General features: G+C 41.7%; 1 protein-coding gene and 1 long non-coding RNA gene across 3 annotated transcripts in view; both read right to left on the reverse strand.

Moving 5' to 3' along the window:
• The window catches only part of LOC133540816 (uncharacterized), a 322,729-nt gene that overhangs the window by 260,320 nt on the left and 49,954 nt on the right, over nucleotides 1–12,455 (reverse strand). The window lies entirely within an intron of this gene.
• Nucleotides 1–12,455, reverse strand: part of phactr1 (phosphatase and actin regulator 1) — a 48,453-nt gene that overhangs the window by 10,591 nt on the left and 25,407 nt on the right. For both annotated transcript variants that reach the window (XM_061883763.1, XM_061883762.1), the window contains exons 4-10: nucleotides 10,498–10,620; nucleotides 9,858–10,061; nucleotides 9,517–9,772; nucleotides 6,903–7,096; nucleotides 4,406–4,562; nucleotides 395–450; nucleotides 248–309 (exon numbers count right to left, since the gene is read on the reverse strand). In XM_061883763.1, coding sequence (XP_061739747.1) covers nucleotides 248–309; nucleotides 395–450; nucleotides 4,406–4,562; nucleotides 6,903–7,096; nucleotides 9,517–9,772; nucleotides 9,858–10,061; nucleotides 10,498–10,620 — 1,052 coding nt within the window. The remainder of the gene's footprint in view (nucleotides 1–247; nucleotides 310–394; nucleotides 451–4,405; nucleotides 4,563–6,902; nucleotides 7,097–9,516; nucleotides 9,773–9,857; nucleotides 10,062–10,497; nucleotides 10,621–12,455) is intronic.

Genomic DNA, 12,455 nt, shown 5'->3' on the forward strand with positions numbered 1-12,455 from the left:
CATGCCCTGACGGCTAGAATTCGCCTGGGTCTGGTGCATTCGTGGCATATTTAAGGATTTTGTGCAAAACGGACTCAACAAATAGGGCAAGTAATTGTGACAATTGTCTCGATGACATACAGTTTGAATGAACGCTAACGAGCATCCAGACTGATTGGATTTATGACCAGACACAAAAAAAGCTTTGGGCAGATTGGAAAAAAATAACTGTTCACACTAACATGACAAAAATCCGATACATAATTACCTTTTTGGACAAATGTCTCTTGATCTCCCTCTTCTCCTCTTGTTCCTCTGTATCATTCCGTGCTAAAAGGGACGAGGAAAAGACTGATCTAACATATTTGTTATATTTGTCTTTTGCATTCTGTTTTTAGCATACAAAGTTACGTACGTTTCAGGATGTTCCTCTGTTCCAGTTCCTCTGCAGATGGACGTTGACTTAGCCGCCTGGAAAAAAGTACATTTGTATCCGGGTTCCACAGAAGACAGGGTTTTTCATAGTTCACCTGACTCGCAATAAGGTAATATGACCACCTTAACTTCTCCATCCACCCGTTTTTTTATACAACTTGTCTTCATTAGGGTCACTAGTGAGCTGGAGCTTTTTCCAGTTGACTTTGGGTAAAAGGCAGGAATCACCCTTGGTGCATGCACACAAACAACTGTTCACACTTACATTCTCACTAATGGACAATTTGGAGAGTACAGTTAATCTGACAGTCAATTTTACACTGGCCAAACATATTAAATATACTAAATAAAACTTCTGCCTTGTTTTCAATGAATACTTACGCTACTGTATTTTAATGTTGGTCACTATTGTGGTACTTTGAGAGCCACGTTTTTTCTGAGGTGGTACTTGCTGATAAAAGTTGGACAACCACTGCACATGACATTTGGATCCCAAAGTCTCCGCTGACCTATTTGCTAAGATAATTAAAGGCCTACTGAAATGAGATGTTCTTATTTAAACGGGGATAGCAGGTCCATTCTATGTGTCATACTTGATCATTTTGCGATATTGCCATATTTTTGCTGAAAGGATTTAGTAGAGAACATCCATGATAAAGTTTGCAACTTTCGGTGCTAAGAGAAAAGCCCTGCCTTTACCGGAAGTCGCAAACGATGACGTCACTCGTTGATGGCTCCTTGCATATTCACAATGATTTTAATGGGAGCCTCCAACAAAAACAGCTATTCGGACCGAGAAAACGACAATTTCCCCATTAATTTGAGCGAGGATGAAAGATTTGTGTTTGAGGATATTGATAGCGACGGACTAGGAAAAAAAAAAAAAGTAAAATAAACAAAACACGATTGCATTGAGACGGATTCATATGTTTTTAAACACATTTACTAGGAAAATTCTGGGAAATCCCTTATTGTTCTATTGTGTTGCTAGTGTTTTAGTGAGTTTAACAGTACCTGATAGTCGGAAGTGTACGTCCAAAGATGGGTGTTGACGCGCAGTGTCTCAGGGAAGTCGACGGCAGCTTTATGGGCGGCACAAACTCAGCTGAAATCCGGTAAGAAGCGAATTTTTAACCACAATTTTCTCACCGAAACCTGCTGGTTGATATTCGGTTGGGATCCAGGTCCGCTCTGATCAATAGTAAAGTTTCACCTCTGTGAATTTTAAACAAGGAATCACCGTGTGTTTGTGTGGCTAAAGGCTAAAGCTTCCCAACTCTGTCTTTTCTACTTTGACTTCTCCAATATTAATTGAACAAATTGCAAAAGATCCAGCAACTCAGATATCCAAAATACTGTATAATTATGCCGTTAAAGCAGACGACTTTTAGCTGCGTGTGTGTGCAGCGCTTATATTCCTAACAGCCCGTGATGTCAAGCGTACACGTCATCATTACGCGACATTTTCAAGAAAAAACTCCCGAGAAATTTGAAATTGCAATTTAGTAAACTAAAAAGGCCCTATTGGCATGTGTTGCAATGTTAATATTTCATCATTGATATATAAACCATAAGACTGCGTGGTGGGTAGTAGTGGGTTTCAGTAGGCCTTTAATGTATTTTCCGGACTATAAGGCGCACTTAAAACATTTTTCTTTTATTTGGTACATGGTGAAATGATAAGTGTGACCAGTAGATGGCAGTCGAACATAAGAGATACGTGTACACTGCAATATGACTCAAGTAAACAACACCAACTTTTTATATGTTCCATTGAAAATATAGAACATTACACATGGCGCTCAAAAATCCATCAAACTGTTTTAGTGTGACTTTGTGAAGCTATTAAGCGGCACCGCTTGATGGATTGTACTGTGCTTAGACATACGAGTATTGTTATGGTGTGTGTATAAGGTGATACATATTATCTGGTGTTTTGTTTTGCATTATTATGCAAAAGCAACTTTTGGTACCTTCTGGTACCTGCTGATCTATATTTAGGATCTGCATAAGTCCTGAAAATTTGATCACAGCCGATTTGTCTTGTTATGGGACATTCATCCTCCACTGTTGCCATTTCTTAATATAAAGTAGTGTAAAATTCTTACTTATATCTGTCAGTAAACTCGCCATGAAAGCGCTAAAACATACCGGTGTAGTGAGTTTACATTATTCACCCAAGGAACTTTAGTTATTAGAGAGTTCCGGTCGGACATTCTTTGACAGGACATATTTCCGGTGTTTTTGTTGTTTCCGGATGAGAAGATGCTACTCCGTTATTGATTTAAGTAAAGTCTGGATGTCATTATCGGCCCTGCGATGAGGTGGCGACTTGTCCAGGGTGTACCCCGCCTTCCGCCCGATTGTAGCTGAAATAGGCGCCAGCGCCCCCCGCGACCCCGAAAGGGAATAAGCGGTAGACAATGGATGGATGGATGGATGGATGTCATTAAAACAGTTAGCTCCATCTTTTGACACTTTTTCCACTCCCGTCCTTGCACGCTACACCGCTGCAACAAAGACGACGAAGAAAAGACGCTGCCGAAGGTGAGCCGCGTAAATAAGACCGCCCACCAAACGGCGCATCCTGTAGCGCAGGGGTAGGGAACATATGGCTCTAGAGCCAGATGTGGCTCTTTCGATGACTGCATCTGGCTCTCGGATAAATCTGAGCTAACACTGCTTAACACAATAAGTAATGACTAATTCCACTTGTAATCAAAGTGTTAAAAATAACGTTCAAAATAATAAACATGCTCATGCATTTGAATCCATCCATCCTTTTTCTACCGCACTTTATTATTTTTTTTTTTTAAGGGCTTGCCCTCCTGGGGGTTCTTCAGACCACCAAGCACCGACATGAAAACCTGTTTCTAGGTTACAATATTTTCTTATTTTTCAATAAGTCTCTCAGTTGCTTTCCAGCAATTGTTTTTTTCTCTTTTGTTCTCGCTCGCACTCTGGCTCCAGCTCCAACCCTGTCTCTCCTCCTGGCTGCTGCTTATAACAGAGCGACATGTGATTAGATAACAAGGCCCAGGTGGGTTGTCCACGCACCTGTCGCTGATTTTAAGGCCGGTAATAGCACACCCCACTTCGCTGCAGGCCCGCAGGCCACGCCCCCTCCACAGTTAGCTTCAGAATATCAATGTTATCACAAAAAATAAGATACCTATTATACTCTAGTAATGTTGGTCTTACTTAAAAATGCACGCGTTTAGGTGTGTTCAGTGTTGAAAAAAAATTATATGGCTCTTACGCAAATACATTTTAAAATATTAGGGTTCTTGGCTCTCTCAGCCAAAAAGGTTCCCGACCCCCTGCTGTAGCGACTGTGAGAAAGCGGCTTGAAGATGATCTGTAAAACATAATCCATGCAATATTTTGACCAAAGAACCAGCATTACATGTTACGTAGACCACAAGGAAGTAGTTTACATTAAGAAAAAAAATAAAAATAAATATGGCTCCTTTAATGCGCCCTATAATCTGGTGCGCCTTATAAGTGAAAGAAGAAAATAGACCATTCGTCGGCAGTGCGCCCTATGGTCTGGAAAATACAGAATATTGTAGCAGCCATTTTGGGCCAGTTATTATCAAACTGTCAAACTTCTTGCAAGCACGCACACACACACACACACACACACACACACACACAAACTGATGCCAAGCCTCTCTAGCTTCTAGGCATTGCAAAAATGTAGACTATTCATAACTCTTTTTATGACAAATAACATCAGGCTGGCTATAATGACAAGTGAAACAAAGTTTCATCTATAGATTATTATTCACATCCAGCCAGGAAAAGGACGCTGTTATAGTCTGCATACACACAGCACATCACCATGACAACACAAGTTTATGTGTCTTCTCAAAGACACGTCAACTTTTTCATGGATTTTAAATTACATTCGCAAGTCTACGGTAAATAATGTTCACATAAACTGAAAGTGATTACTTTTTTTTTTTATCATTGTTGATAGAGTCCCCACCTGGTGAGTTTGGTCGCAGTTTGCTGTCGGAACTCAAGCCTCTCCTGATGCGACTGCAGCGGTAGGATGTTCTTCTCTTCCAGCTCTCTTTTCGATGGACGATTACTCAGTTTTATTGCAAGAGAGTCTTTTCGTAACACCTTCAGGGCCAGTGTGCCTGCAATGAAAATACAATTCATGGGAAATCTACATTTATGGATGACAGAGACGAGTTTTTATGCCAGAGGTCATCAATGACAGTTGCCCATGCTAGGACACTGTGTCGGCCAGATGCAATCTTTACGAAATATATATATATATATATATATATATATGTAATATATTATTATTTTAAATGTACAGTACAAATGCCTTGTATTTATTTTCTTGAGTATTTACATTGTAGATTGTCACTGAAGGCATCATCACCACTATGAATGAACACATGTGGAGTTATGTACCGGTACTTAACAACAAAAAAAGGTGAAATAACTGAAAACATGTTTTATATTGTACTTTCTTCAAAATATCCACCTTTTACTCTGTTTACTGCTTTGCATACTCCTGGCATTCTCTCAATGAGGTGTGCTTGAAGCTCTTCGACAGAATGCCAAGAGTGTACGAAGCAGTAATCAGAGGAAAGGGTGGCTATTTTGAAGAAACTAGAATATAAAACATGTTTTCAGTTATTTCACCTTTTTTTGTGAAGCACATAACGCCACTTGTGTTCATTCATAGTTTTGATGCCTTCAGTAACAATCTACAATGTAAATAGTCATGAAAATAAAGAAAATGCATTGAATGAGGTGTGTCCAAACTTAGTTTTACCTGTACTGCAGTCACTAAACTCTTTTACAAATCCAGAACCAAGGCACCAGTCATTAATTAAGGGGTTTCATTTGTGAAGGTTAAAAATAAGCCCAAAAGTAGCATCTATAACTTGTTACACCAATGTTATGATTCATAAAATCCCATTTTGTGATAGAATATGCCTAACTGCACGCACTTTTGAGCTGCTGTATGCACACTGTGTGCAATAAATGTAGTGCCAGGACTCAATCTGGATTCTTAACTACGCTGGGCGAGAGCATACATGTCTTTACATTGCACCTACGAAACCCAAAACCAGTGAAGTTGGCACGTTGTGTAAATAGCAAAAAAAAAAACAGAAGAGCAATGTTATCATGGACGCCCCTGCTTATTACACCAAGACAATGCCAAGCCACGTAATACAACAGTGTGGATTCATTGTAAAAGTAATAGACTGGCCTGCCTGTAGTCCAGACCTGTCTCCCGTTAAAAATGTGTGGCGCAATATGAAGCCTAAAACACGACAACAGAGACTGTTGAACAACTTAAGCTGTACATCAAGCAAGAATGGGAAATAATTTCACTTGAAAAGATTCAAAAATTGGTGTCCTCAGTTCCCAATGTTGACTGAGTTTTGTTAAAAGGAAAGGCCATGTAACACAGTGGTAAAAAAGCCCCTGTGCCAACTTTTTTGCAATGTGCTGCTGCCATTAAATTCAAAGTAATATGGTCCCTAGTGTGTGAATGTGAGTGTGAATGTTGTCTGTCTATCTGTGTTGGCCCTGCAATGAGGTGGCGACTTGTCCAGGGTGTACCCCGCCTTCCGCCCGATTGTAGCTGAGATAGGCGCCAGCGCCCCCCGCGACCCCGAAAGGGAATAAGCGGTAGAAAATGGATGGATGATTATTTACCAAAAAAAATCTGTTGCTCAGTTCAAACATTAAGTATCTTGTCTTTGCAGTATATTCAATTGAATATAAAATGAGAAGAATTTGCAAAATATTGTATTCTGTTTTTATTTACAAATTACACAACGTGCCTACTTCACTGGTTTTGGGTTCTGTAGGTAAAACATTTTTGTCTTGTTTATCTTTCTAGCTATCATTATGTATACGTATTGTTGCATTTGAACAACTGTATTGTTGATAATAGAGGTAAACTATTGGTTTTGTTCATGATCAATAGCGCTTTTTCTATTGGTATTTGTATTGCTCCGGTTTTCGTGTAAAAATGCTCATTGTCATTACTATATTATTATTTATTTCGCTAACTGCTTATTTGCTATCACTTTTACGATCATATTTGTACATATTGTATGTGCTGGTGTTGTTCTGTTGTTGTTGTTGTTGTTGTTCTATTTGCTGTTGTTGTTTTTGTCTCTCTGTCTAATCCCCCTCTTATCCCCACAATTTCCCCCTCCGTTTTCCTTTTTTTTTTTCTCTTTATATCCCCTCCTGCTCCGGCCCGGCTGCACCAAATGATAATATAAATACATTTAATAAAATCACATTTAAATAAGGCAACAAGAGAAGTATTCTACACTTCTCTTTTGTAAAGTAAATCTGAACAGCCGATATGGGCATCTACATCAACTATAAGATTTGCCTGAGAAGCTGGACAGGACAAAAAAAAAAGGAAAAAAAAAAGTGTGTGTGCGTTTAGCAAGAAGCAGGTAGAGACACCTTACATACATAAGAAAAACACTTACTTATAAACAAAGTTTCATCGTCATCGTCGTCTTCGTCCTCATCCTTCTCGTCCTCCACCTCTTCGTTCTCCTCTTCAAAGTCTTCTTCGTCGTCCTCGTACATAACAGATAGATCGTCGCAATCTGCTTCATTTGAAAGATTCTCTTTGTTGTCGCAATCGATCATCAGTGTGGGAACAGCACGCAATACAGAACTGCAGTTGTGGGAAGAGCAGAGTTTAAAAGAGTTGAACTTAAGGAAACGGTACATCGTTGTTTGTCTGTTGCAGGGGTCCCCAAACTACGGCCTGCCAGCGTCCAAAATCCAGCTCGAGGGTAGTCCCAAAAATTATTATAATTTTTTTTTTTCTAAATTATAATTTGTTTAATCTATCCCAGAGGTCCTTTAACTACGACCCGCGGATCAAATGCAACCCGTCAACGTCCGAAATCCGGCCTGCGGGTAGTCCCGATTAAAAAAAAAAAAAAAAGGTTTAAAATATTTTTTTCCTAAATTACAAACTCCGTTTCCATATGAGTTAGGAAATTGTGTTAGATGTAAATATAAACGGAATACAATGATTTGCATCAGTCCATCTTAGATGATCTCGGGCCCAGAGAAACCAGCGCCATTTCTGGATGTTGTGGATAAATGGCTTTGGCTTTGCATAGTAGAGCTTTAACTTGCACTTACAGATGTAGCAACAAACTGTATTTAGTGACAGTGGTTTTCTGAAGTGTTCCTGAGCCCATGTTGTGATATCCTTTAGAGATTGATGTCGGTTTTTGATACAGTGCCGTCTGAGGGATCGAAGGTCTTGGTCGTTCAATGTTGGTTTCCGGCCATGCCGCTTACGTGGAGTGATTTCTCCAGATTCTCTGAACCTTTTGATGATATTATGGACCGTAGATGTTGAGATCCCTAAATTTCTTGCAATTGCACTTTGAGAAACGTTGTTCTTAAACTATACTATTATATTGGGTATTTTTTGGTCCTTTCAGGCCAATTGTTGCTCTATTTTTGGCCAAGACTTTGATTGTGTTACTCCATATGAAACGTATTTTTTCCTAAGAGGGTTATTTGTTCATGTTCAATTTATTGTATTTTTATTTCAAATTCTTTCATTTATCAATGTATAAAGTTTTAGTCCAGTTTATTACAACCAACATGAAAAGGTCCTCCGGGAGTTAAGTATTAATCCATCCATCTTCTTCCGCTTATCCAAGGTCGGGTCGAGGGGCAACACCCTAAGCGGGAAGCCTAGACTTCCCTCTCTCCAGCCTATTGGTCCAGCATCTCCTGGGGGATCCTGATGCGTTCCCAGACTAGCTGGGAGACATAGTTCCTCCAACGAGTCCTGGGTCTTCCCTGTGGCTTCCCACTGGTCAGACGTGCCTTAAACACCTCCTCAGGGAGGCGTTCGGGGGACCGACTGACCAAATGCCCGAACCACCTCATCTGGCTCCTCTCGATGTGGCGGAGCAGTGGCTTTACTCTGAGCTCCTCTCAAATGATAGAGCTTCTCACCGTATCTCTAAGGGAGAGTCCCGCCATCCGACGGAGGAAACTCATTTCAGCCACTTGTACTCGTGAGCTTGTCCTTTCTGTCACAACCCAAAACTCATGTCCCACTCTCCCTTGTGGAGGGGGTCCGGTCCGATCCGGTGGCCATGTACTGCTTGCCTGTGTATCAGCTGGGGACATCTCTGTGCTGCTGATCCGCCTCCGCTTGGGATGTTTTCCTGCTGGCTCCACTGTGAACGGGACTCTCGCTGCTGTGTTGGATCCGCTTTGGACTGGACTCTTGCGACTGTGTTGGATCCATTATGGATTGAACTTTCACAGTATCACGTTAGACCCGCTCGACATCCATTGCTTTCCTCCTCTCCAAGGTTCTCATAGTCATCATTGTCACCGATGTCCCACTGGGTGTGAGTTTTCCTTGCCCTTATGTGGGCCTACCGAGGATGTCGTAGTGGTTTGGGTTGTGGTTTGTGCAGCCCTTTGAGACACTAGTGATTTAGCGCTATATAAGTAAACATTGATTGATTGATGATTGATGACCATAGGTTAGGATAGGAACATAGATCGACCGGTAAATTGAGAGCTTTGCCCTCTGGCTCAGCTCCTTTTTCACCACGACGGATTGATACAGGGTCCGCATCATTGCAGACACCGCCCAGATCCGCCTGTGGATCTCACGATCAACTCTTCCCTCACTCTTGGACAAGACTCCGAAATATTTGAAGTCCTCCGCTTGTGGTAAGATCTTATCCCTAAACCGGAGAATACACTCTACCCTTTTCCGAGCGACAACCATGGACTTGGACTTGAAAGTGCTGATTCTCATCCCAGTCGCTTCACACCCTGCTGAAAACTGATCCAGCGAGAGCTGAAGATCCCGGCTGGAAGAAGCCATCTACATTATCTACAAAAATCAGAGATCTAATCCTGCAGCCACCAAACCCTGACTTCGCCTAGATATTCAGGTTCTGTTATGAACAGAACCTGTGACAAAGGACAGCCCTGGCATAGTCCAACTCTCACTTGGAACAGATCCAAATTTGGCATACCACTAGATGGAGCCCGCGTTCCAGACCAACATGCACTGTCACTCTCTGGGTGAATCCTCACCTTTCAAACCTCTGCATGGTCAGGGCAAAGGTCTTGTTGAGTTCTTCGATAATTCTGCTGGGCGGGTGGATAGGAAGTGTCCCATAGTGAAGAGGGTGCCCGCCCACAGGAACATGGCTGGAAGGGGCAGAGCACTTCTTGAAGGCAAGTTCAGAGGGTTCCATGCTCCCTGCAGGTACGGAGATCATGAGCTTCTTTGGAGGTAGAGTAGGAGATAACTTCACCGACATGCACGGCAACTTTACCGGGGTGCCATCTGTATATTATAGGACATAAGCATCTTATAAACAGGACCAAAAGCAGTGAAGTAATCCATTAAGAGTTTGCACGGACAACTGTACCTGTGTTGTGATTTGTTATCCTGGTGAAAGGTTTGGGTGGTAGTGCAGGTGGTTGCTTGTGTAACATAGGAGATCTTTGGAGTGATGATTCAACATCATCCCCTGGATGTAAAGAAGACTTCTTTGTTGGAAAAGCCTGGTTTAAATTCTGGGTGTGGTCCTGTTGAGTTGTGCCCTCACTGGTAATCTCAAAATCTTGTGAGCCTGTGGAGAAATCACAGAAACTATTACAACACCTCAGTGGTGTTTGTGATTCGCACATTCAGCAAGAAATGTTACGGTTTGAATATCGACATGTTCACTTTGGGTGGCGGCAAAACTATCTACCCGATGCCAAGTAGACACGGTCCAGTATTGCCAAATCCGATACTTTTTTACAAGATCATTGAATGATTGTTGATGTATGTTCTGGCAATTGAAGATTTTAGGTGGGTGTGAATATAGTTGAGTGTGTGTCCCTTTGTGCCATTTTTGTGACAAACTGGTGAGAAGTCCAGAGTCTGTCCTGCATTTCAGTCTAAATCAGCTGGGATAGCACTGAGCTTCCCTGTGAACTCAATCGGGATCTGCAGAATAGGAAATGAGAGGATGGACAGTGAGCCTGACCTAACAGGCAAAGCCGCAGATTTTAGTTGCCTACCTCCTGTTGCTGTTGCGCCTTCCATCGGCTCAGCGCCTTCTGACTCTGACGAGCTGCATCCAATCGCCGCAGATTGACCATTCTGCAGCTTCTCCTCCTCCCGTGCAGAAAAGGATGAACTGTCTGCAAAAGTACAGCAACACAGCGCAAGACAAGGTGAACAAGGAAAGATGAGAGTGAGTACCAATTATTTAGTGAAAAAGGAATGATGTCAGTCACAAGTTGAAATTAATAAATGCTAGGTTGTCCCGATACAACTTTTTCCATACTGATACAATACAGATATTGGAGCCTTGTGTTGGCCGATACCAATATTGATCTGATACGATATTAGCACTAATCATACATGCTTTTATCACTGTATTTTGGAGTGTGGAATTTTAGAAACGGCTTGATCATATGAAATGACTCTGAACAATATGTACAGTATGAAAAATTCACTTGTTTATTATCAACCGTTAGTAATGTTCTTTTACAGTTAGTGGGTTTTAAAAAAATATATATACATAATTTTTTTAAATTAAGCGAAGGATGCAAGAAGTTGAATGTTTCAGCCATGTTTGTTGGTGGATACTAGAGATGCGCGGTTAGGCAATTATATCATCCGCATCCGCATCACCAAAATCATCATCCACCCGCCGTCCACCCGAACCAACTTTTTATCGGGACCGTACCCGCCCGCCAACCGCCCGCTGAATTACATCAGAGGTTGTCCACCTTTACCATTCACAGAGCTATTTAAAACTGTTCCACAGAGTAATGTAGTCAATTGGTGCCGCTAACGTTCTCGCGACTAATCAATAGCGTTCATCCTGATGACAAGAATGTGGACGTGCTGTAAAACTGTTGCCTTAGACACCTTCAACAACATGTACGAACCGATTGTTGGTCCAGCAACATGTTGTGTGCAGGTCAAGCAATCACACGTATGAGATTGAAAGGCATACTGGGTGATACCGAGTACACTGATGGTTGTGATATAAACAACTTTAACACTTACTAATATGCGCCACGCTATGAAGCCACACCCAACAAGATTGACAAACACATTTTGGGAGAACATCCTCACAGTAAATAAACGCAACACAACTAATACCCATAATCCTTTGTATTCATGACACCCCCTGAATATATTTTACACCCCCGCGCCCCCAACCCCGCCCTCCTTACCGACACACTGGGAGGGGGGGGGTGTATAAATTAGTCAGGATGGTGTCGTGAATACAAAGGATTATGGGTATTTGTTGTGTTGCGTTTATGTTGTGTTACTTTGTGGATGTTCTCCCGAAATGTGTTTGTCGTTCTTAATTGGTGAGGCTTCACAGCATGGGGCATATTACTATGCAAAGCGAAAGCAATTTATCAACAAGACCGAGGAATGTCGCCGGCTCCGCTGGGCCTGAGCTCATCTAAGATGGACTATTGCAAAGTGGAAAAGTGTTCTGTGGTCTGACGAGTCCACATTTCTAATTATATTTGGAAACTGTGGACGTCGTGTCCTCCGGAACAAAGAAGAAAATAACCATGCGGATTGTTATAGGCGCAAACTTCAAAAGCCAGCATCTGTGATGGTATGGGGGGTGTATTAGTGCCCAAGGCATGGGTAACTTACACATCTGTGAAGGCACCATTAATGCTGAAAGGTACATACAGCTTTTGGAGCAACATATGGTGCCATCCAAGCAACGTTATCATGGACGTCCCTGCTTATTTCAGCAAAACAATGCCAAGCCACGTGATACAATGGCGTGGCTTCGTAGTAAGAGTGCAGATAATTTCCTGGCCCGCCTGCAGTCCAGACATGCCTCCCATCGAAAATGTGTGGCACATTATGAAGCGTAAAATATGACAACAAGAACACGGACTTGCAAGAATGGTAAAGAATTCCATTTTCAAAGCTTCAACAATTAATTTCCTCAGTTCCCAAACGTTTATTGAGTGTTGTTAAAAGAAAATGT

The sequence above is a fragment of the Nerophis ophidion genome, linkage group LG22 (genome assembly GCF_033978795.1).
Source record: "Nerophis ophidion isolate RoL-2023_Sa linkage group LG22, RoL_Noph_v1.0, whole genome shotgun sequence".
Classification (NCBI taxonomy): Eukaryota; Metazoa; Chordata; class Actinopteri; order Syngnathiformes; family Syngnathidae; genus Nerophis; species Nerophis ophidion.